Source organism: Leptodactylus fuscus, chromosome 8 (assembly GCF_031893055.1).
Source record: "Leptodactylus fuscus isolate aLepFus1 chromosome 8, aLepFus1.hap2, whole genome shotgun sequence".
NCBI lineage: Eukaryota > Metazoa > Chordata > Amphibia > Anura > Leptodactylidae > Leptodactylus > Leptodactylus fuscus.
In genome coordinates, this window is record NC_134272.1 from 18,019,840 (window position 1) to 18,046,154 (window position 26,315).

The window sequence follows — 26,315 nt, forward strand, 5'->3', positions numbered from 1 at the left end:
AGGGGAGAAGCCGACTGTAGGACAGGTGAATACAATCTATTACTATCTGTTATCAGCCACGTCAGGAGGAGAGGCCGACTGTAGGGGAGGTGACTACAATCTATTACTCCCTGTTATCAGCCACGTCAGGAGGAGAGGCCGACTGTAGGGGAGGTGAGTACAATCTATTACTATCTGTTATCAGCCATGTCAGGAGAGGAGAGGCCGACTGTAGGGGAGGTGAATACAATCTATTACTATCTGTTATCAGCTATGTCAGGAGGAGAGGCCGACTGTAGGGGAGGTGAATACAATCTATTACTATCTGTTATCAGCCATGTCAGGAGAGGAGAGGCCGACTGTAGGGGAGGTGAGTACAATCTATTACTATCTGTTATCAGCCATGTCAGGAGGAGAGGCCGACTGTAGGGGAGGTGAGTACAATCTATTACTCCCTGTTATCAGCCATGTCAGGAGGGGAGAGGCCGACTGTAGGGGAGGTGAATACAATCTATTACTATCTGTTATCAGCCATGTCAGGAGGGGAAAGGCAGACTGTAGGACAGGTGAATACAATCTATTACTATCTGTTATCAGCCACGTCAGGAGGAGAGGCCGACTGTAGGACAGGTGAGTACAATCTATTACTATCTGTTATCAGCCATGTCAGGAGGAGAGGCCGACTGTAGGGGAGGTGAGTACAATCTATTACTCCCTGTTATCAGCCATGTCAGGAGGGGAGAGGCCGACTGTAGGGGAGGTGAATACAATCTATTACTATCTGTTATCAGCCATGTCAGGAGGGGAAAGGCAGACTGTAGGACAGGTGAGTACAATCTATTACTATCTGTTATCAGCCATGTCAGGAGGAGAGGCCGACTGTAGGGGAGGTGAGTACAATCTATTACTCCCTGTTATCAGCCATGTCAGGAGGGGAGAGGCCGACTGTAGGGGAGGTGAATACAATCTATTACTATCTGTTATCAGCCACGTCAGGAGGAGAGGCCGACTGTAGGGGAGGTGAATACAATCTGTTGCTCCCTGTTATCAGCCATGTCAGGAGGGGAGAGTCCGACTGTAGGGGAGCTGAATACAATCTATTACTCCCTGTTATCAGCCATGTCAGGAGGAGAGGCCGACTGTAGGGGAGGTGAATACAATCTGTTGCTCCCTGTTATCAGCCATGTCAGGAGAGGAGAGGCCGACTGTAGGGGAGGTGAGTACAATCTATTACTATCTGTTATCAGCCATGTCAGGAGGGGAAAGGCAGACTGTAGGGGAGGTGAGTACAATCTATTACTATCTGTTATCAGCCATGTCAGGAGGGGAGAGGCCGACTGTAGGGGAGGTGAATACAATCTATTACTATCTGTTATCAGCCATGTCAGGAGAGGAGAGGCCGACTGTAGGGGAGGTGAGTACAATCTATTACTATCTGTTATCAGCCATGTCAGGAGGGGAGAGGCCGACTGTAGGACAGGTGAGTACAATCTATTACTATCTGTTATCAGCCATGTCAGGAGGGGAGAGGCCGACTGTAGGACAGGTGAGTACAATCTATTACTATCTGTTATCAGCCATGTCAGGAGGAGAGGCCGACTGTAGGGGAGGTGAATACAATCTATTACTATCTGTTATCAGCCATGTCAGGAGGAGAGGCCGACTGTAGGGGAGGTGAGTACAATCTATTACTATCTGTTATCAGCCATGTCAGGAGGAGAGGCCGACTGTAGGGGAGGTGAATACAATCTATTACTATCTGTTATCAGCCATGTCAGGAGGAGAGGCCGACTGTAGGGGAGGTGAATACAATCTATTACTCCCTGTTATCAGCCATGTCAGGAGGGGAGAGGCTGACTGTAGGGGAGGTGAATACAATCTATTACTATCTGTTATCAGCCACGTCAGGAGGGGAGAGGCTGACTTTAGGGGAGGTGAGTACAATCTATTACTATCTGTTATCAGCCCCGTCAGGAGGGGAGAGGCCGACTGTAGGGGAGGTGAATACAATCTATTACTATCTGTTATCAGCCACGTCAGGAGGAGAGGCCGACTGTAGGGGAGGTGAATACAATCTATTACTATCTGTTATCAGCCATGTCAGGAGAGGAGAGGCCGACTGTAGGGGAGGTGAGTACAATCTATTACTATCTGTTATCAGCCACGTCAGGAGAGGAGAGGCCGACTGTAGGGGAGGTGAATACAATCTATTACTATCTGTTATCAGCCACGTCAGGAGAGGAGAGGCCGACTGTAGGGGAGGTGAATACAATCTATTACTATCTGTTATCAGCCATGTCAGGAGGGGAGAGGCCGACTGTAGGACAGGTGAGTACAATCTATTACTATCTGTTATCAGCCATGTCAGGAGGGGAGAGGGTGACTGTAGGACAGGTGAGTACAATCTATTACTATCTGTTATCAGCCATGTCAGGAGGGGAGAGGCCGACTGTAGGACAGGTGAGTACAATCTATTACTATCTGTTATCAGCCATGTCAGGAGGGGAGAGGCCGACTGTAGGGTAGGTGAATACAATCTATTACTATCTGTTATCAGCCATGTCAGGAGAGGAGAGGCCGACTGTAGGGGAGGTGAATACAATCTATTACTATCTGTTATCAGCCATGTCAGGAGGAGAGGCCGACTGTAGGGGAGGTGAATACAATCTATTACTATCTGTTATCAGCCATGTCAGGAGGAGAGGCCGACTGTAGGGGAGGTGAATACAATCTATTACTATCTGTTATCAGCCATGTCAGGAGGAGAGGCCGACTGTAGAGGAGGTGAATACAATCTATTACTCCCTGTTATCAGCCACGTCAGGAGGGGAGAGGCTGACTGTAGGGGAGGTGAATACAATCTATTACTATCTGTTATCAGCCACGTCAGGAGGGGAGAGGCTGACTGTAGGGGAGGTGAGTACAATCTATTACTATCTGTTATCAGCCCCGTCAGGAGGGGAGAGGCCGACTGTAGGGGAGGTGAATACAATCTATTACTATCTGTTATCAGCCACGTCAGGAGGAGAGGCCGACTGTAGGGGAGGTGAATACAATCTATTACTATCTGTTATCAGCCACGTCAGGAGGAGAGGCCGACTGTACGGGAGGTGAATACAATCTATTACTATCTGTTATCAGCCACGTCAGGAGAGGAGAGGCCGACTGTAGGGGAGGTGAGTACAATCTATTACTATCTGTTATCAGCCACGTCAGGAGAGGAGAGGCCGACTGTAGGGGAGGTGAATACAATCTATTACTATCTGTTATCAGCCACGTCAGGAGAGGAGAGGCCGACTGTAGGGGAGGTGAATACAATCTATTACTATCTGTTATCAGCCATGTCAGGAGGGGAGAGGCCGACTGTAGGGGAGGTGAATACAATCTATTACTCCCTGTTATCAGCCATGTCAGGAGGAGAGGGTGACTGTGGGAGAGGGGAATACAATCTATTACTATCTGTTATCAGCCACGTCAGGAGGGGAGAGGCCGACTGTAGGGGAGGTGAATACAATCTATTACTCCCTGTTATCAGCCACGTCAGGAGGGGAGAGGCTGACTGTAGGGGAGGTGAGTACAATCTATTACTATCTGTTATCAGCCACGTCAGGAGGGGAGAGGCTGACTGTAGGGGAGGTGAGTACAATCTATTACTATCTGTTATCAGCCACGTCAGGAGAGGAGAGGCCGACTGTAGGGGAGGTGAATACAATCTATTACTATCTGTTATCAGCCATGTCAGGAGGAGAGGCCGACTGTAGGGGAGGTGAATACAATCTATTACTATCTGTTATCAGCCATGTCAGGAGAGGAGAGGCCGACTGTAGGGGAGGTGACTACAATCTATTACTATCTGTTATCAGCCATGTCAGGAGAGCAGAGGCCGACTGTAGGGGAGGTGAATACAATCTATTACTATCTGTTATCAGCCATGTCAGGAGAGTAGAGGCCGACTGTAGGGGAGGTGAGTACAATCTATTACTATCTGTTATCAGCCATGTCAGGAGAGGAGAGGCCGACTGTAGGGGAGGTGAATACAATCTATTACTATCTGTTATCAGCCATGTCAGGAGGAGAGGCCGACTGTAGGGGAGGTGAGTACAATCTATTACTATCTGTTATCAGCCACGTCAGGAGAGGAGAGGCCGACTGTAGGGGAGGTGAATACAATCTATTACTATCTGTTATCAGCCATGTCAGGAGAGGAGAGGCCGACTGTAGGGGAGGTGAATACAATCTATTAATATCTGTTATCATCCATGTCAGGAGAGGGGAGGCCGACTGTAGGGGAGGTGAATACAATCTATTACTATCTGTTATCAGCCATGTCAGGAGGGGAGAGGGTGACTGTAGGAGAGGTGAATACAATCTATTGCTCTCTGTTATCAGCCATGTCAGGAGAGGAGAGGCCGACTGTAGGGGAGGTGAATACAGTCTATTACTATCTGTTATCATCCAAGTCAGGAGAGGGGAGGCGGACTGTAGGGGAGGTGAATACAATCTATTACTATCTGTTATCAGCCATGTCAGGAGGGGAAAGGCCGACTGTAGGGGAGGTGAATACAATCTATTACTATCTGTTATCAGCCATGTCAGGAGGGGAGAGGCCGACTGTAGGGGAGGTGAATACAATCTGTTGCTCCCTGTTATCAGCCATGTCAGGAGAGGAGAGTCCGACTGTAGGGGAGGCGAATACAATCTATTGCTCTCTATTATCAGCCATGTCAGGAGGGGAGAGGCCAACTGTAGGGGAGGTGAATACAATCTATTGCTCTCTGTTATCAGCCATGTCAGGAGAGGAGAGGCCGACTGTAGGGGAGGTGAATACAATCTGTTGCTCCCTGTTATCAGCCATGTCAGACGGGGAGAGGCCGACTGTAGGGGAGGTGAATACAATCTGTTGCTCCCTGTTATCAGCCATGTCAGGAGAGGAGAGGCCGACTGTAGGGGAGTAGAATACAATCTGTTGCTCCCTGTTATCAGCCATGTCAGGAGGGGAGAGGCCGACTGTAGGGGAGGTGAATGCAATCTGTTGCTCCCTGTTATCAGCCATGTCAGGAGAGGAGAGGCCGACTGTAGGGGAGGTGAATACAATCTGTTGCTCCCTGTTATCAGCCATGTCAGACGGGGAGAGGCCGACTGTAGGGGAGGTGAATACAATCTGTTGCTCCCTGTTATCAGCCATGTCAGGAGAGGAGAGGCCGACTGTAGGGGAGGTGAATACAATCTATTACTATCTGTTATCAGCCATGTCAGGAGAGGAGAGGCCGACTGTAGGACAGGGGAATACAATCTATTACTATCTGTTATCAGCTATTTCAGGAGTGGAGAGGCCGACTGTAGGGGAGGCGAATACAATCTGTTGCTCCCTGTTATCAGCCATGTTAGGAGGGGAGAGGCCGAATGTAGGAGAGGTGAATACAATCTATTACTAACTGTTATCAGCCATGTCAGGAGAGGAGAGGCTGACTGTAGGAGAGGTGAATACAATCTGTTGCTCCCTGTTATCAGCCATGTCAGACGGGGAGAGGCCGACTGTAGGGGAGGTGAATACAATCTGTTGCTCCCTGTTATCATCTATGTCAGGAGAGGAGAGGCCGACTGTAGGGGAGGTGAATACAATCTATTACTATCTGTTATCAGCCATGTCAGGAGAGGTTGACTGTGGGACAGGTGAATACAATCTGTTGCTCTCTGTTATCAGCCACATCAATCCAGGATGTAGCTGACCATGTGACAAGTGAACACAATATTTTCTTTCTGTACTTTCCATGTTTCAGTATGATTGGGATGAGATTAGTTCTGCAGAGATATCACTTCCCTTGTCTTTTGTGACTACCTCCTCTCTCTTCCCTATTTGGTGTAATCTGACACATTCCTCGAAATCCCTGCTCTCCTGTACAGTCTGCTGTGTCCTTGCTTGTAGACATACAGTAGGTCTATAGGTCGCCCTCTCTGGAACATTTTGTTACATTAAAATCCTGGAAGTGCGTCTGCAGTGTCAGCTCTTTATCTAACCCTAACCCTGATCTGTAAACACCCGGCGATCCCAGATCCCTGTACAATACTCAGCACAGATATTGAAAGTGCGTGGTCAGCCTTCATCCCCAACACATTAAAGAAAAGCTGACCAAACCCCCTGATTGTGGCCGACTATCATATTGTATGTGGACTACCGCCCCTTTCCGTTTCCGTAGGTATAAATGACATGCTGCGATTTCCAAAACTGTGCTGATTTTGAAAATTGAGGGGTGTCGGCACCGCGGATTTTACCGCAGAGTAGGCCTGGGATCCACTAGAATCCCCTGCTCTATGCCTTGATTGTAAAACAACGCAAGTTTTCCCGTTTTCCACTGTGGGTAAATGACAGCGTTTACGTCCCATGGGGCCCCGGCCTTAGGCTGACGCACCACGTTGCAGAAACGCTACTTTTTTGTTGTTGCAGATTTTGCTGCAGTTTTTTGAGCCAAAGTCAGGAGTGGATTGAGCAGAAGGGAGAAGTATAAGAGCTTCCTATATATTTCCCATTTGGCTAAAAAAAAATACAGCAAAATCTGCAACAAAAAAAAGCTGCATTTCTGCAATGTGGAGCCTCATCCTTACAGTGCCCTTGCACGCATTGCAGAAAATAATCCGCAGTGGAAAAGCTGCATTTTCAAAAACGCTTGCAAAAATCTCAGCGTGTCGTTTATACCTGTGGAAGCGTTGGCTTTTTTCCGTATAGTTATAATAAGGACAAAAAGTCTGCAGAGGAAAACTCTGTGAAAACGCAATGAAAAACGCTGCAGGAAAAAACACATTGCATTTCCGTGTCATTTTTTTCCTCAACGTTTCGCTACATGTGGCCTTGGCCTTATACTCCATTCACATGTAATTCATCTAGTTTTCGCTGTCAGACATGCCCTTTATAGCCTGGCTGAATTCCAAACATTGGACAGTGCTTGATTTCAATTCCTTATACTCCAGTCACAGTCAAAGCTGCATTTACATTTCTTGTTGTCTTCCTGGTACTAAAGTAAGCGCTCACATGTCTGACAACAACTGGAGCTCATCAGGTGGGTGTAAGAGGGTCAGTCCTCAGGGGTCAGGACTTGGTCTATCAACAGTCTCAAGCAGTTTTGGGCAGTCAGGTTTGGGGAGGGGGGAGACATCAGTTTATGCACCCAAATATACCATTAACCCTTTGATATGATGGTCAGGTTGTTCAATGGTGCGGCTGTAGGTGTGTCCTCATCATAAACACAACTTTCCAAATCCAGAATGACTTGTGTCTATTGTACTGAGCAGCCGCCTAACCCAGGGCAATGACCGCCGAGCCATCAGTGGTCACACATCTGAGCGAGGGACGGACAAATCACAAGTAAGCGAAACAGACTTTGGCCGAAAGAAAGACTCAATGTGTACATATAACATATACCATGTGTGATACTGCTGAGCCGTGTATCTAATCCTATCATGTGTGAGACTGTCTGCTGAGCTGTGTATCTAATCCTATCCTGTGTGATACTGTCTGCTGATCTGTGTATCTAATCCTACCATGTGTGATACTGTCTGCTGAGCTGTGTATCTAATCCTATCCTGTGTGATACTACTGAGCTGTGTATCTAATCCTATCCTGTGTGATACTGCTGAGCTGTGTATCTAATCCTATCCTGTGTGATACTGTCTGCTGATCTGTGTATCTAATCCTACCATGTGTGATACTGTCTGCTGAGCTGTGTATCTAATCCTATCCTGTATACACTTCTGAACGCCTAACACTAAAGATCTGATGAAGTTGTGGTGCCTGTGGATCACCAAAGGACCCCGAAACGCGTTATCTTAAATAAATCATGTTGTTGTTACATCAGCGTACCAGCATTTCATTCCACCGAAAGGAACGCGCAACCGGTTCCTCCATTTATACCGTTCGACCCAAGAGTCGTAAGCCAAAGACGCTGCCCTACAAAATCGGTGACTAATACCTGATTACGTATCATAAAGGCGTAAGACAAGGTAACTGACTGTGAAATCTACAAGGTCTCATACGCCTAATTAGCGCGGCCACGCTTGGTTCGTTATATTTCTTTTGGTCCTTCTCACTAGACATACCGACCTCAGCACTGTGACTATATCAGTCTGTATGAAGCGCCTCCTGCTGGCAGACCTCAGTAACAGCAGGCATTATTCTAGCTTTGTCTACCATATTATTTCCATCCGATGTAATCCAGTAATGACAGTAATTACGAGCAGTAATGGCGTCTTATCAATAGTTCTGTTTGCAAACAAAGTCCTGTGTGACCTGGCAGCAATCCTGTGTACACATCACTGTCCAGAACGTCCATCCTCACCCCCTCACAACATGTGCCCTGATAGCGCACGCATAAAGTATAAGAAACCCATGAATGTTATTACAGGGAAACCGTCAGAAAGCAGGATAGCTGCAGTAGGCTTTGAGGGGTTAATGGGGAAACCGTCAGCCATCAGGTTAGCGGCCCTGGGTTTTGAGGGGTTAATAAGACAATCCCATCCACCACCAATGTGACACATTATACGTGCAAAGTCACAAACAAGTAACAGATCCCACAACAGAAGCTTGCTGACTGTTTCCAGCTGTGAACGGATTAGTAAATGGTCTACCCCCCTCGCCCTCCTTCCCCAAGCAGTGAATAGGTTAATGCTGCAAAGTCTTTCCAGGACACGTCCCTTTAATTCCCCAGTCTATGATATCATGAGCTATGAATAGTCAGCCACCTAGTAACCAACGTGTTAACCCAGTGCCCCAGCGCTGAGGGGGTTAACGAGGCGAGCGCTTTCCAGGACCCAGCCTATTTGTAGCTGGCCAGGAGCACTCGCTGTTATCACCCTGTCAGTGCTCGCAGTGACCCCAGAGCCGCAGTGTCCACTCTGCTATGTGACAGTCAGTATGGGACCCACAGGTGCAGGTAGGTGACCCTCAGAACCCCGCCGGCCCTGGGGATACGCCCTGTTACCTATGTCCAGGGGCTTCGGGGGTGGATTGGGATATCGCCTGGAAAACTGGGACGAAACAAAGCGAAGTGGGAGTCCGGTTAGTGCCATAGTAATGCATCCAGTGCTACCTGCTGAGCTCCCATCTGGGGTGTGGCTCACAAGGTGCCCAATGTGGCCATCATTAACACATTCACTGCCGAGATATGCACTTTATACTGTGTGTGCATGCTGCATGACGTATGATGTAGACTTGTATCCCAATAGCATCCAGAATCAACTATGGGGGTCTTCAGCTGCCAAAAATGACTCCTGGTCTATACGAAATGTGGGGCCAAAGATATATAGTATATAATGTTGGTGAAAGGGCCACAAAGCAAAGGTAGTTTATGACACCGCCCCTCCATGAGGACTTTAATGGGGATTCACACCACCCATGGGTTGAGATTCTTCCCCCAGGGTCCTAGATATATAGAAAGGGTATGGGGTTTACATTTTGGGTGTATTACCCCATATAGGAAGCACCAACGTCTTGCTGATGACCTCCAACCATAGAAGATCACTCTCGTTCATTGCCCTTTAAGACGCCCTCGCTTCAGCTGCAGAATTAATAGGCAGTCTCGAACGGTTAATAAAATCTCACATGCACCCCCCTCTCCCCTCAAATATTCCCTCCTGCGGGCTCACATGACATGCTGAGTCACGAGCAGGCGGCATGATGCCAGCGGTTTTTGACACCTTCCCAAAATTCAGGAGTGAATAGTGAATATTGTCCTATAATGTAATAGATATGCCCCGTGCACTGGCCAGATGTGTATGTAGGTGTATATATATATATACATGAGGCTGCCAAATCTGTGCAGGTATGCAGTGGGATTGGAGTTGATAGATTTGCCAAAGTTTTGAAAAAGCTGGGTGACGGTCCATGGATGTTGTGGTCATGTTGGTTATGATCGAGCTTTCCAAGGAACAGATGAGGCCGAATAGTATATTTCACAACTTTACACATGAGGGCAACTCCGGGAAATATTTTGGAGTTTGGTCCCTTGGACACATCAATATGTACATATCCCCCTCCCTCCGTTATATCTGGAGAGGGCAAGACTGTCAGTTAGGAGGGGGAGGGGCATTTAGTGTTTGACCCACTTGGTGTTTGACATCACTGTCAGTCCCATTGTTACAAGCGACAGTCATTGCCTGATGAACACGGCAAAGTTTATAGCTGTTCTCTAGGCTCCTCCCCTTTTATTGAAGCCCCTCCCTCAATCTACGGTGTCTTAGATGGCTGTAGTCTATACTTCATAATATAAACCATCTCTCCATGCACTGACTTCCTCCTGACCTTGAGGTTACTTAGACACAATCTTAATAATCATAGCTGCAGGGTAAAGCATGGTGGTGGAGACAATTCCTTGTCTTATTCCATTTCCTATTTTCTATCTCCACAGAGATTGTAACCGTGATTCTTCTCTTCAGTTTTGTGTCAAAGAATTGTCTGGCCTCGGAGACGCGGATCGGTGAAGGAGACACAAATTCAGCATCTCCTGAGCCCAAATGTCCAACATCTTGTATCTGCAGTTACGACTACAATGAAGATTACAGTATTTTCTGCAGCTCACGGAACCTTTCCCGTATTCCAGATCTACTGCCCACCAATGTTCGAGCCTTATGGCTGGATGGCAACAACCTCACCACCGTGCCCACCGAAGCTTTCAAGAACTTATCTCAGCTTGACTTTCTGAACCTGCAGAGCAGTCACCTGACTAGTCTGGAGCCACACGCTCTCCATGGCCTCAAGGCTTTGGCCCATTTGCACTTAGAAAGAAATTTGTTGAAATTCTTGGCCCCTAACACCTTCCTTCACACCCAGAACTTGGTCTCCTTGAGCCTCAACAACAATTACTTTACAAAGATTGAAGATGGTTTATTTGCGGGTCTTTCAAACCTTTGGTACCTAAACTTGGGCTGGAACTCACTGGTGGCCTTGCCAGACACTGTGTTTCATGACCTACCTAACCTAAGAGAGCTCATTTTGGCTGGAAACCATCTGACATATGTCCATTCTCCTCTGTTTGTCAGCTTGGTGGAACTGAAGGAACTAGATCTCAGTGGGAACATGTTACGGGGGTTGAAAGCTCATATTTTTATCAAATTACACAAGCTCCAGAAGTTGTATCTGAATCACAACATCATCTCTACCATTGCTTCTAGAGCTTTCTTTGGCATGAAGTCCCTGCGATGGTTGGATCTGTCCCAAAATCGTCTATCTGCCCTTTCTGAAGACACCTTTGCTGGTTTACTAAGTCTCCATGTTCTTAGATTGTCCAACAATTCTCTTACCAGCTTAAGACCCAAGGTCTTCAAGGATCTGCAGTTTTTAGAGGAGCTCAATCTGAGTAACAACAAGCTCAGGGCTCTTGTTGAAAGGGTGTTTGAAGGTCTTGGACAACTTGAGTTTTTGTCTTTGAATAACAACAACATTCAGGAGATCCGTCCTGGAGCATTCACGGGACTCTTCAACATGGCGGTAATGAACTTGTCGGGGAACTGCCTCAAGATACTTTACGAAAATTGTTTCCGAGGTCTTGGAAAGCTTCATAGCTTGCATATGGAAAACAGTTGTATAAGTAGGATAAAGCCCCATATGTTCTCAGGCCTCTCAAATCTTAGGCGACTCTTTCTCCAGCGTAATGACATATCGGTCATTGATGACAACAGTTTCTCTGACCTTCAAGATCTACTGGAATTAGACCTCAGATTCAATAAGCTGACTCAACTCTCAGCTAGATCCTTCTCGGGACTTAAGGATCTTTCCTACCTTATTCTGGCTAATAACCAACTGCAAACCCTTTCTTCGGAGACCTTCAGTTCATTTCAGAGGCTACAATGGCTTGACCTTTCCGACAACCAGTTGAATGTTGTTGCTACAGACATCTTTCAGCCATTTTCTCGTCTTCGGTATCTCAGCCTTCAAAGAAACCCACTGAAAACCATCTCGGTCAGTTCCTTGTTCATGAGTTCTCCAATTCAACAGCTGTGGTTACACGGGAACCACTGGGATTGTGGCTGTTCCCTGAAAGACCTAAGAGATTTTTCGATAAGAAATGCCACGGTTATCCCCAAAGTGGTACAGTCCATGTCGGAGGGTTATGATACCAGTCCTCCTAGCTACATCTACAACAACATTACTTGTGCAAGTCCTCCGCAGGTTGCAGGACAGGACTTGCGTGACTTGAATGATGAACATTTTTCCCAGTGTCCTTGATAAATTCAGGAGGGCAACAAACTTTGGGTGGTTTACATCTCTTACACAATATTACAGTCATGACACTTCTGTAGGACGCCAGACTTGATAATTTTTTTGGAAATGTAAAACCTAGTCAACCTTATACATTTTTCCCACCATGAGTGGAACTTAGTTGTCACATGAATGTGTAGCAACAGCCATTAGTATAACAGCCACACATTGCTATAGCTAGACACCATACTATCACAGCAGATACAAAGAGGCTCTTAAGGCGGCAGGTAAGGAATACATATAATATTCTCATTTTAATTGGAGGTTTCCTTTAAGGAACAATACGCTAGTAAGTCTGCGGTAGGTGTTCCTGGAGGACTAGTATACCCGTATACAATGCATGCACATTTCTTCTATAGTGGACTGACTTCTATTGAACTATATGCACATAAAACAAAGACAAATTCCATTGCCTGACAGTTGTGGTGCTGTTTTCTTAACCGTTCATTACAATTGTTGTCTGTAACCATGGAGACACAGAGATCTGTATAGGAGCTGTGTACGCAAAATTATTGTAGATTTTAACCCATTACTGACATCCACTATAATTGTATGGCAGATGTCGGACGTTTAAATATGCCGATGATGCTCTGCTCTGTTATACTAATCGTGAACATTAAGGCCCCTGGCGCCTTAGTCAAAGTTGACAGAGACACCATTTTCCTGTCAGTACATGGATGCCGCCATTTTGCAAAGGATCTGCGATCCCCAGAATGAGATCTGGGGCCGACGAACCGTTGCCATGACAGTCGTAAGCCTATTGAAAACTCCCAGGCTTGTGTGGTATTACCTTCGATTACAGGCTGCTCTATATATATGATGTTACTGCTGTTGGTGTGTTCTAGGTTTTTTTTACATCATAGTTATAGGTACAATTCTAGTAATATTATACAGCGCTTCTACTTTCATTAGCAAGGCAATGCCAGTTTCTGCATCTTCAGACGCCTGATCAGATCAGAGACTGGCAGTGACACTTGATCTTTCCTTCTGTAAAACGTTTCCTGTCATTAAGGAACTCATTTATAGAGTGATCCACCGATGTAACAGATGCTCATGGAGGTATCATGCAAGGTTAGTTATAAAGTCAGTAAAGCATATCTCCGTCTCCGAAAACAACAAAAACCACTCCATTACATCACCCCGCTTCCTTTTCTACTTTAGGGCCAGATACTTTGGTTATTCTGCTCTACTTTCATACCAGTAATGATCTCCAGACCCATCCCATGTAACCAGAACCACTTTCACGATATGGCCAACGGTGCACTATGGTAGTGGAGGCTCCCTTGGAACAAAAGGACAGTCCTGTATATGCTGTCACACCATTACGGACTGCGACCTTAGTGGAGTTGCATACAATGATGAAGCAGGGGGTCGTCCACTCCCTGCTTCACCAATCATCCCCCTCTCTTCCCTGGGAGCTACAGGAGTGATTTGATGTGCTTGCACCTTCCGGATGACTTCGGACCCGAGATAGCAGGGGAGCAAGGAGAGATGAGTATTTAATGTTTTGTTTTAAATTTTAGTTTTGTAGGAGAGGAACATTAAATTGTGGGGGTAGCTGGAGGGAGACATTAAACAGGAGGAAACTTAAGGGAGACATTAAACTGTGGGATAGCACAAGAGGGCTTTCACTTCCTCGGGCACATGTGGTGTAATACACCGCTAGAAAGCCGAGAGCACACTATTGACTTTCCTGTTCTCTGCCCCCGCTGAAGAGCTATCAGTGCTGGTACAGTCAGGAACGCCCCTCCTCACAGTAGTGTCTATTGTGCTGTACTGTAAGAGTGGGCCTAGTACTAATCTATGGACAAGTCCTATTTGGAGTAGGGGAGGTGTTCCTCACCGCTCAGCGTCATCCCTAGGCAATAAGGAACGCCCCTCTCACAGTACAGCGCAATAGACGCTAATGTGACGAAGGGCGTTTCTGACAGACTGTAAGAAACACCCTTCTGACACTGAAGAGCTACAGTAACGGCACCAATAGCTCTTCAGCTGGGGCACAGAACGTGAAAGCTGATAGTGCACTTAATTCAATGCAGTATATTACATCACATGTGCCCCAGGAGGTGAAAGGTCCTCTTTAAACTGTGGGGGCAGATGAAGGGGGACACTATCACAATATTTCCCTGGCTGCTTCTTTTGGCTTTTAGATAAATTGCCCTAGATGTAATATGAATGGTTTTCATTCAACACCTACTGAGCTATACTGGAGGGATTGGGGGTCATTTTGAAGCCTTTGCCTTGGATGTCCACAATGCTTTTCCTACCTCTGGATATAGGGCTGGGGGCTCTACAGCTGGGGTCTTGAGGAGTGCAGTTGCCAATAAGGGAGTCTATTCTGAAGAAGAGTTGTGGTGGTTCTTGAGGAGAGCACCATCAGTCAGCAGCTCTAGGACAGTCAGTGGTATCCAGAGATCTTAAATTGACCCTAAATACAATGCAGCGACAGCACCCCACATACAGTGACAACTAATACAGTGTTTCTGGCCAACTTCACACTCAATCCAGCCTTCATTCCAACCTACTTTACCTCCTTGTCTGGATATGGCGTGAAACCTATGTGAATAGGAGGAAGCATCACTAGCCAAGCAGAGATTCTGGTGCCACCTGCTGGTGAAAGTACTGTATATCTACTATATAACAAGTACGGTACAATACAGTGTTACCTACTGAGATGTTTAAAAAAACTCTTTGTGGTGCAGTCAGGAACAATTAATTTTCTTCCATAGAGGAACAAGACCCTATATGGCTGCTGTCACTTTAAGTGCACATGAGGGAAATAATTTTGTCTGTACATTGGCTGGATTTCCTGGCCCAAACCCTGTCTGGAGTCTGGAGACCGAGACTTAAATCCTAGTGATCTATGGCACTATGAGTCCCTGCGGCTCTACTGTTGTACACTATATACAGTACAGGATGGTGTAGCTACGAACAGACAGGGACTCCAACCCAGCGTATTGGCCTCATGCCGCAGTGCGGCAATATCCACCATCAAGTCAGAAACAGGGCACCAGTTATGGCCCCTTCTGATTGACACCTCCCCTGCAAACCCCAGGTTTACTCATTATAACTAATATAAACGTCTCTTCTGTTCACCTTTCCCCAGCCACCCCCATCATCCCTCTCTCTGATTCACTCACATCCAACTCCCAGTACTGTCTGCCAGAGGAGAAGCGGCAGGAGATCATTACAGGATTTGTACCTTTAGGGTCCATTGGGTCTGTTCTGTGACGTAGCTGTATAAGAGGCAGATCTGATATTCTGTGTTATAACAACAATGTTATGATCCATATCTATATCCAGTAAGTAATAATTCTGACTTTTCCATCACTGGGAACTCTCTATCTTCAGATCAGTAATATCATGTAGCTCTTTTGATGTGTTAATTTGCCATGATGGCACCATTTTCTGTATCTTTAGCTGTCTGATCAGATTGGAGATTGGCAATGACACTTGATCTTCCAGTCTGTCTATCTCTCCTGGGATTTTGCTCTCTAGATTAGGAGTAGGCAACCTTTTTTGTTCGGTGTGCCGATTTAAATTAACAGAATCAAAGATGAAGACGCCCGACCTTATATACCGTATATACTTGAGTATAAGCTGACCTGAATATAAACTGAGGCCCCTAATTTTACCACAAAATACTGGGAAAACTTATTGACTCGAGTATAAGCCTGGGGGGGGGAAATCCATCATTGCAGATGTGGCATGTGCATTACAGCTTAGTAACTCCATGTGCCTCATAGTAATAGCAGTTAACCCCATCATGTCCCTCACATTAACCCCCTGTGTGCCTCGCATAAGAGTTACTGATATGTGGGACATATGGAGGTACTAATTAGATGTCTTCACAAATAAAGTCCTTTATGAGTCCCCCCATGTGTCTCACATATTAGTAACCCTTATATGGGGCACACAGGGGTTAATATAAGGGACATGATGGGGTTAACTGCTATTAATGTGAGGCACATGGAGTTACTGATACTAAATTAATAACCCCAAATGCCTGACTTTAATAGGAATTGTAACTAAAGGAAGGTACCTGTGTTTTACTTTCACTTTACTGTAACTTCCTCTCCTCGATAGGACAGACATCTTCTATAAGACACAATGAATCCTGCACATATTGGCCACTGACTTATCCGCAGGGTAGATGCTAAATCCTAGTGGGCTAAAGGACCTCTGATGACGTCATGACCATGTGATCGGACTCTGGTGTGGGCGGAGCTACTAAGATTTAGACTCAACCTTATCTGCAGATATTACATACCAGTGACTCCAGGACCTTTGATGACATCACAGTCATGTGACCTAATGACAGAGCAGTAGCACTAAAGGACCTCCCCCTTCATTTAATTTATGCAGGTTCTTCCAGTTTTCTGTGCTCCGTGGACCCTGTCTCGAGTATAAGCCGAGGAGAGCTTTTTCAGTATGAAAAATGTGCTGAAAAAGTTGGCTTATACTCGAGTATATACGGTAGTTGCTATGATTCCTAGTATTTTTTCTATCTGCTATTCTGAGCTTGTATGTGTTCTTTTCTTGTAATACTGTATTATCCATGATGTTGTAACACTGAATTTCCCCATGGTGGGACTATTAAAGGATTATCTTATTTTATCAGGTGGTTCCCGAATAACAAGTCCTAGCAAACAGGACTCCTTCACTATTCCTGGCACACTCAGTACAGAAGATGGCAAATCTTCCCTGTCTCAGGGCTGTCTATAGGAAGGCCTTGTAATCTTCTTCCTCAGGGGCTGAATAGAACAAAACAGAGCTCAGGTCTAACAGTGCCAACACTCAGTGGCGTAACTAGGAATCGCGGGGCCCTGTGGCGAACTTTTGACATGGGCCCCCCCCGACCGACATCGACGCCGAAGACCTCGACCCCCTCCTACGCATTCCTGCGCGCTCTACTATGCCCCATAGTGGCCCCTGAACACAGTATTATACCCCATAGTGGCCCCTGCACACAGTATTATGTCCCTTAGTGGCCCCTGCACACACTATTATGTCCCTCAGTGGTCCCTCCACACAGTATTATCCCCTATAGTGGCCTCTCCACACAGTATTATCCCCCCTAGTGGCCCCTCCACACAGTATTGTACCCCATAGTGGCAGCTGCCTCTGCTGCTAGGGCAGTAGTTATGCCACTGCCACTGCCAACACTAACTGCTCAAACTGAGGCCTTAAAAGTTCTGCAGAGACCAAAAGTCTCTCAAACCCCACCCATCGGCCTGGAATTGGTCAGAGCTGATCCAAGTCATTCAGAATAGAGGGAACAGTACGGAAGAACACATTATGGGAACATAATTGGGAAGCTTCAAAACATAACATACATTTACGCATCACATAACATAACCAGAGGCACCAAACACAACAGACATTTAAGCAGTGTCACTCTGGGATGCTGCACCATCTCATAGAAGGATGAGAAATGAATAACCCATTGAATCCATACATGATTTGGAAGCATCATACCCAACACTGTATCATACTCTTTATTCATGGAAAACTTGCATTTTGGTTTTCGATTACATGATCGTAATGATAAATTAATGATCGATGATGATAAATAGGAGTACGGACAATGTGTCTCCACCATGCAGTCACCATGTGTGCATAAAGGAAGATTACAGGAATGCCATCATATTGAACCATCATTCTTCCATAATATGTTATATGGGAGGCCAATATTATATTTCATCAATGTCAAAATGAGTGTATCTGAGCAGAGCAGACGGCTGTAGTCACTTACCTGTGTAATGTACTTGGGTCGTTTGAAGTGAAGACACAGACTGGAGATCAAGGCCCAACCTGGATTACTCCAATGCAGAGGAGTCAGAATTGGGTCAGGGAGCAAGAATATGTTTGATGACATCATTATAAATATAATCTGAGGACCTGGTGCCCAAGTAACCCAAATATCTCACCAGCGACATCTTATTTCCCTGCGGTCACTAACATTCTCTTTGATCTCCATGTGACCCTGGCTGTCATTTCAATTGCTTCCACTTGCAGAGTTTGTTACATGGATATTTGATAGCTCCCCTCACATATGGAAATTAGGGTGAAGGTCCATTGGTTTAGAAATGAATATGTGTGACTGAATCCAAAATTGGCTACAAGACCATGTTCAATGCCAGGAGTCATAAATGGGTCCTATTAACTGGACTAATCTTGCTAGTGGAGTACTCTAGAGGTCTGTACTGGGACTATCACTATTTAACCTTTTTATTAAAGAAATTTATTAAATTAAGGTTATGTATATTGTAGTGGAATTCTACCCTGCATAGTTGAATATTGGATGAGTCAACAATAGAGAAGGATTAGTGTGCAAGAGTTAGGGTAGGTTCACACCAGCGCCCGGTCTCCGCTTTAGCGGGTTTCCGTCTTCTGCACCGGGAAACTGGACAGGGGATGAAAACTCAGTGGTTAGTTTTCAAACCCCTTCACTTGAATGGGTTTGGAAAGTGACTGCCCGTGTGCGTCTTTCTCCTGTCCTCAGGGAAAACGTTTTTTTTAACCAGATGCAAAGTCCTGCATGTCCGACTTTGTGTCCGGTTACAAAAAACAGTTTCGCTGCGGACAGGCAGAAGACGCACACGGGCGGTCACTTTTCAAACCCATTCAAGTGAAGGGGTTTGAAATCTGACTGCCGGGTTTCTGTCCCCTGTCCAGTTTCTCGGGGCAGAAGACGGAAACCTGCCGAATTGAAGTGGAGACCGGACCCATCCCCTTACACTACATTACAGCACTCAGTGCCAGTCTGATGTGTTGGAAGATAATGTCCAGTATGTGGAGTAGTGGCTTCTAGAGAAGAAAGTATTGATTTAACCCTTCATAAAGCACTAGTGAAAATTTGCCTTCAGAATTTTTTTATTGTAAGTAAATTGAATAAGAATTTAACAAACAAAATGATACAAAACATACGTGATCTGTAAACATCAGTATGGAGTCCTGCTCCCTCCTAATACAGTAGCGAGTGTGACTTTCACATCAGATTGCTTTCACCTGGCATCTGATGTGGATTTATCACATACTCTAGTTTATTGGACGGTCTCAGAAAAATCCTTAAAACTCATCTGTTTTTATACAAACGACAGTGCAGATCTATGTGTCTCCATGGAACAGACAATAAACCCTTTGTAGTCTGATCCTGTGGTCATATTTCCTCTTATTTGCCCCTGACATTTTGTTGGTCTACATGTGGTCATTTAGCAAGAAGGGACAGATGGCAAAGAGCGTGTGACGTAAAATGTGTAATATTTCTCAAAGTTGTGGCATTTGTCCTATGAAATGCATTGTAGCACTAAAAAATGTGGTTGTGCCAATGTACAGATTTTTAGAGAATGTTAGGATGTTAGCGGTATAGTGGATGGTAAGTATGTAGCGTAACAGAATATTAACCCCTTATGGCATAATGACCCCCTTAAGCTCCCATAACAGTTTAAAGGTTCCCTCCCCCCCCCCCACATACAGTATAATTGCCTCCTTATGTTTTTATACAATATAATGGCCCCATTTTAATATCACACAATATAATGACCCTATTTTACCCCCATACAATACAATGGCCCCATTTTACCCTCACACAGTATAATGGCTTCCTTTTGCCCACACATACAGTCTCTTCTGTCCCCACACAGTATAATGGCCCCTTCTGCCCTCACACATACCCTGTTTCTTCGAAAATAAGACAGCGCTTGTTCCCCGCTTTGTTTGCCGATTGTTCCCTGCTCCAGCCGCTGCATAAAACATCCCCCAAAAATAAGAAAGGTCATATATTTCGTTAGATAATTAATTATAAGAACATGTCTTATTTTCGGGGAAACAGGGTAGTGGAATGACCCCTTCTGTTCCCACAGAGTATGATGGCCGAATCTAGTACCACACAATACTATGGCTCTATTTTGCCCCAGAAAATGGCCGCCATTCCCATATGCCCAGGGACTGAGAAATGCTTACAGACTACAACAGCACATACCACTCGCAACTCCATGGATTGCCTGCCTCTTCTCTGAGCTCTGGAGCAAGGAATGGATAAGGAGCTTGGGGGTCTATTTGCAGTAAGTGATATTGGGGTCTGTAAGCACCACTTGCTCCCGGCCAATTACAAGGCAATACGTGATTCCATGCACGGAGCAGCCAGTACAGAAGATGAGATCTATTACTTATTTTGATCCCTGAAAAGAGAACGTCCAACCGTGGACACCATTTTGTTTCCTGTAATAAATCAGTATGCAGTTAACTACTTAGGTCCCTTTCCTGATGGCTGCAGGTAGTCAGGATGTTACCTTTTGAATCTATGTCCATGGAGAGGATCTGGGGCTGTGTATCATTAAAACAGAAGAAGACTGAACCACTAAAGATGTATTAGGAAAGGAACACCGGATTCTGATAGAAGGAGTAATCACTATAGGGCTTCAGAGTTATTCCAATATCCTAATGGTGCAATTTTTGGACACATAGAAAGCGGCATAAAGTGGCTCAGGGAAGGCGGTGGTGTAGGTGTGTAAGTGTCTGATGGGGTCGCACAGCTCATAGAAGGACAGAAGCCCGGCCTCATAGTCCAGATAGATCCCTACAGCCTGCAGAGGAGAATCTGATACCAAACGTTTACTGATTTTGTTATGACGCGCTACAAGAAAATTAGTGACCATCAATCCCCAGGATTTCTTATTATAACCAATAAAAGACTCATGCCCATTCACCTTCCTCTCCAGACTTTTCCCGGCCACTCCGATGATCCATTTCTTGGCTTTGCTCACATCCACCTCCCAGTAATGTCTCCCGAAGGAGAAGCGGCGAGTGCTGAACACCTGACAGGACTTGAACCTCTTGGGCCCATCGGGTCTGTCCTGTGATGTAGCCGTATACGAGGCAGATCTGAGATCCTGGGATATAATAATGTTATCATGAGCCGTGTCTATGTCCAGTAATAGGTCTGATTTCTTCAACACTGAGAACTGTCTCTTTATCTTGCTCATCTTCTGATAAATGTTATTATTGACAAGGCGTAATAGTTTCCTTTGTAATTTCAGTAAGACTTTACCCTCATCCAAGCCATGGGCATCTTTTACGTCACAGATGACATCACAGCTCCTATCGCTGATGTCACCACTGTTTACATGTTCTTGCAGGAAGGCGAATGGATCACTGATATTATATATCCCCTCAAGTTGGTTTATTATCTTGGTCAGTTCATCCTCGAGTAGCTCCATCTTCTTGACCAGGTCACCGACTGATTGTGATTCTTGATACTTCTGTCTGGAAATCTTCCTCTTGACTCTCTTCTCTATATCATCCAACGTTTGCCGGAGATCAGTAAATATACGAGTGACTTTTTCAGAAAGTTTGACTGATTTTTCTTCCTGTTTTCTCCCATGAACCTTTAGATTCTGGATTCCTATTCTGTCCTCTTCTCTTTTGGATTTGAGTGTCTCAATGACAGATTTTAGATTCTCCTTCTCCCTCTCAGAGGTCTCTTCCAGTGATTTCACATCATGTCCCTTGTGGTCTCCGATCACCCAGCAGGACACACAGATACAAGCGGCGTCCATAGGACAGTAATACTTCAGGACCTCATTGTGTGTGGAGCATTTTCTACTCTCAAATGACACAGTAGGTTCAAGTAGAATATGATTCACTGACTTGTTATGGGCCTCGAGATGTTCATGACACAAGGAAAGCTCACACTGCAGACATGACTTCACAGCCGATACAGGAGACTGAATACAGTAAATACAGCATATTCCGGTCTCCTCCATATCAGATAGCTTTCGTTTTTTTCCCACACCTGGACGCTCGGGATATTCTGCTCTGCAGTCAGGACAGGAATACACTCCATCCGCCTCCTGTATATCCAGCACATTCACAATACATGAGCGGCAGAAGTTGTGTCCACATCTCAGGGATACGGGGTCTGTATAGGGATCCAAGCAGATGGAGCAGTTCAGCTCGTCCTTCAGATCAGCAGACGCCATCATAGTATGAAGAACAGGAAGCAAAAAACAAAAAGTTTCTTGACGTAAGAAGGGTGGAGAGTTTCCACATAAGAATTAACTCTTGAAATCTCAGAAGTGAATGTTAGAGTAAGTTTTGCCTTTTCAGTTTTGGCAAATGTCATACCTGAATACCTTAGGCCTGCATTCAGATCATAGAATACAATAACTTTGGATCAACTTTATAGTGTCCCAGTGGAATACTGCTATAAGATCAACTGTTAGGATACAGATGCAGCACCAAGCAAATAATGAGTACCAGTACCAGAAACACTGATCAAAATGGCAAAATATTGCACTGAGCGTCCTGCACACCCCGGGATGCACCAACCCCGACCCTCCAGAGTTGTTCACCAGAGCCCCCGATGGTGGGGATAGACTTGGAGGCGACCATCGGGCAGGGCGGTACAGGTCAGGGAAAGCTGGATGCCCAGCGGACCACTAGTCACAAGAGAACCAGAAAATGGGATCACTTACCAGCAGGTTTTCAGGTTGAGATAAAGGTCTGAAAAACCAGAAGGAAAACGGTTGGCGGTAGTCAGTAGACGGCAGCAGTACACCAAAGAGTAGTCGTCCAATCTGAGTCATCAACGTGAGGTCAGCACAGTACAGAAGAGTAATCCAGAAGGAAGGTTGAGCAGGCAGGGTCGGTAACAAGAGAGCAGAGCGGTACAAAAACAGGTTCAAGAAGCAGAGGTCTAAAGGCAAACTGGAGTCGTCAACAGGAGATGTCACAGTACAAATTTGAGAGGCAAAAAGCAGAGTCATGAAAGCTAACCAGGAGATCAAAGGCAGAGACACACAGGGCAAAAGGCAGAAGGAGCTAACTTGCAGGTTTACTGTATAGCCAGTGGTGAGCCGGAGCGAGAACCAAATTTAAATACGCTCCAGCACGTTGCATGACCCCCTGAGGTGGAAGTCTACGGTCCGGTTCAGGAGGGGCTCAGCAACCCTCACGCGCTGCCACACTGGCCCACTCCCTGAACCACCCGGAAAAAGAGGGCCAGGGACCAATAGAGGAGAGGTGGAGAGGTCCAGCAGCCTCTACATGGTGCTGCACCCCTTTACTGACTACCCACAATATATTGTCTTTTTATTGACCCAACCAAGGTATATTGTCTCCTTTGCAGGCTCCCCCAATATAGTATATTGCCCCTTTATTGGCTCCTATACAGAATACTGTCCCTCGTAAAGGCCCTGTACAGTAAGTGCCCCTGTTAAAGACCCCCAAACTGTAAATGCCCCCATTATAGGCCCTGGTCTAGTTACAGGCGCCCACACAAAATACTGCCTCCACAGAGATACTTTAGGCTGTTATTTACTGGATTTATTTTCACTTACCCATCCCCACTTCTACCCATCGCCTCCATCATTTTACATCTGAAAGATGAACAGCACAAGGACGCAATGTCCCGATGTAGTTCAGCATTGGGATGCAATGTGTGGTGCCCCCTGGAGCCTAAGTAGAGACAGCCATTGACAAGAGCAAGTACCCGTACAGGGCTCATTGTGATTGGTGCCCACAGTAGTTTCGCTCCTTTTTATGTGTCTTGTGTAGCTTTCTAACTTTAAAGGGGCTCTATCAGCAAAATTATGCCGTATGAGCCCCACATATGCCTGAATAGCCTTTAAAAAGGCTATTCAGGCACTGCTATTTTAAAAGCTCCCCCCGTTTTTAAATAGTACCCTGAAAACGATGATTAAAATCATACTTACCCGTGCACGGTGGGCGGTTCATTCACTGGTGGATGTTATCTTGCTGGCACGCCTTCCTCTGTGTCTTCTTCCAGCGACGTCCTCCTGGCCTCTTTTTCCCCGCCTCCATCTTCTTTTCCAGAATGAAGAAGTTTGCGAGCGTATTGCGCTCGCGTAGTTCTAAGGGGAACTTAGAACTAAGACTAAAATGGTGCCGGAGCGTGCGCAGTACGCTTGCGAACTTCTTCATTCCGGAAGAAAAGAAGATGAAGGCGTAATTAGCGGAGCTCAAATGGCATAATTTTGCTGATAGAGCCCCTTTAACTTTAACTTTTTTAACAGAAATTCTTGCTGGGGAATAATGGAGGCTAGAGAAAAATTTCCAAGTGCACCAGAATCAGTGGAGCAGCACTTATTAAACGATGCAATGAAGCTAAAGTGATAGATGGCCTGAGCCCAATAAGTCTCCCGGTCTGGATGGATTCTCTGGGGAGTATTATAAACTGTTTAAACTGCTTAGTCTTACTCACCTTACAGAAGTTTTTAATCTGGCTATGTCTACCCGTCAATTTCCTGGTGAGATGCTGTCTGCTACGATTGTAACCCTATATAAACCGGGCAAGGACCCCACACTCCCTTCTAATTTCCGACCTATATCATTAGTGAACAATGATGTTAAACTCTTTGCCATGGTTCTTGTGAACAGACTACTCGATGTTTTGCCGACATTGGTAGGACGGGATCAGGTGGGATTCACTGAAGGGAGGCAGGCCACGAATGGCACGAGACGGGTAATCACACTGATTGCCTCAGCTTGGTTATACACACGCCTTCTTTGCTCCTCTCTTTGGACGCGGAGAAGGCGTTCGACGGCGTACATTGGGGTTATCCGTACGGCACGCAAGTGGAAATCCACCTGCTGTCCATCCCTAACAGAATTGATTTCTGTGGTTTTGCTAATCTACCAATTTGGAAAACAGTCATGTTCATGGTCACAGCCTGCCCATCCAGAGACACAAATAAGAGAAAAAAATGAGAATACCACCTGAGGAAGTCTTTTTATAGGCGGAACGCATCGAGGTCTGAGGTTTATCCTCATTTTTTTTTTCTCTTTGTGTCTCTGGGCGAGCAGGCTGTGACCATGTCTTCAGGTATATATATTGTTATTGAGCGTTTGTGTGCATGAATTATTGAGGTGGTGAGAGCAGGGAGGCTGATGATGATGATGATGACTCATCAGCCTTCCTTGCTCTCACCTCCCCCTGTTTACACACATCAGACGGTGCTCAGTGAACTTCCGGTGCTCCATGCTGGTTAATTAGCACATCAATAAAAGCGGGCTAATGCAAAAACGGCAGGGTGGATTACTAAACAAAAGGTATGTCTGGAATAGCCTTTCTAAAGGCTATGTAAATATATGTTTAGTTAAAAATCACTAGAGCCATTGATAGAATCCCTTTAAAGGGATCCTGTCATTCAGAAGGTATTTTTTCTCCCTAACACGTCGGAATAGCCTTAAAGAGGACCTTTCACCACTTTTGGGCACATGCAGTGTTATATACTGCCAGAAAGCCGACAGTGCGCTGAATTCAGCGCACTGTCGGCTTTCCCGATCTGTGCCTGGTGTAAAGAGCTTACGGTGCCGGTACCGTAGTGCTCTATGGTCAGAAGGGCGTTTCTGACCATTAGCCAGAGACGTCCTTCTGCCTCGCGGCGCCTATCGCGCTGTGTTGTGGAGCCGGGAGGAACGCCCCCTCCCTCTGCTCACACAACTCGTCCATAGACGACTATTAGCAGCAGAGGGAGGGGGGCGTTCCTCCCCGCTCCACAGCACAGCGCGATAGGCGCCGCGAGGCAGAAGGACGTCTCTGACTGACTGTCAGAAACGCCCTTCTGAACATAGAGCACTACGGTACCGGCACCGTAAGCTCTTTACACCGGGCACAGATCGGGAAAGCCGACAGTGCGCTGAATTCAGCGCACTGTCGGCTTTCTGGCAGTATATAACACTGCATGTGCCCAAAAGTGGTGAAAGGTCCTCTTTAAGAAAGGCTATTCGTCTCCTACCTTTAGATGTCTTCTCTGCGCCACCGTTCCGTAGAAATACCGTTTTTTGCCGGTATGCAAATGAGTTCTCTCACAGCACTGGGGGCAGGCCCCAGCGCTCAAACAGCACTGGGGCATCCCCAATGCTGCCAGAGAACTCTCCAGCGACGCCTCCATCTTCTTCAGGTGTAGGTGATGAAACTTGTAGGCCTCAGGCAGAGCCAACTGCGCATGCCCACAGGTCACAAGAAAATGGTGGCTTACTTACTGTGTAAGCGGCCATTTATCTTGTGGCCGCGGGCATGCACAGTCGTCTTTGCCCAGGCCCAAGGCCTACAAGTTTCACC

General features: G+C 46.0%; 2 protein-coding genes across 2 annotated transcripts; one reads left to right on the top strand and one right to left on the bottom strand.

The window, feature by feature from the left end:
• Positions 1-8,818: 8,818 nt before the first annotated feature.
• On the top strand, positions 8,819-12,629 carry LOC142216408 (uncharacterized). Its single transcript, XM_075284209.1, has 2 exons — positions 8,819-8,903; positions 10,377-12,629. The coding sequence occupies exons 1-2, from the start codon at positions 8,885-8,887 to the stop codon at positions 12,191-12,193; spliced, it is 1,836 nt and encodes a 611-aa protein (XP_075140310.1). The 5' UTR covers positions 8,819-8,884; the 3' UTR covers positions 12,194-12,629.
• Positions 12,630-20,655: 8,026 nt separating this feature from the next.
• Positions 20,656-22,209, bottom strand: LOC142216720 (E3 ubiquitin/ISG15 ligase TRIM25-like). The gene has a single exon (XM_075284756.1). The coding sequence runs from the start codon at positions 22,207-22,209 to the stop codon at positions 20,656-20,658; it is 1,554 nt and encodes a 517-aa protein (XP_075140857.1).
• Between the last annotated feature and the right edge of the window lie 4,106 nt (positions 22,210-26,315).

Coding starts and splice junctions, on each gene's coding strand:
- LOC142216720 (XM_075284756.1), bottom strand. CDS start 22,209: ATGGCGTCTGCTGATCTGAAGGACGAGCTGAACTGCTCCATCTGCTTG.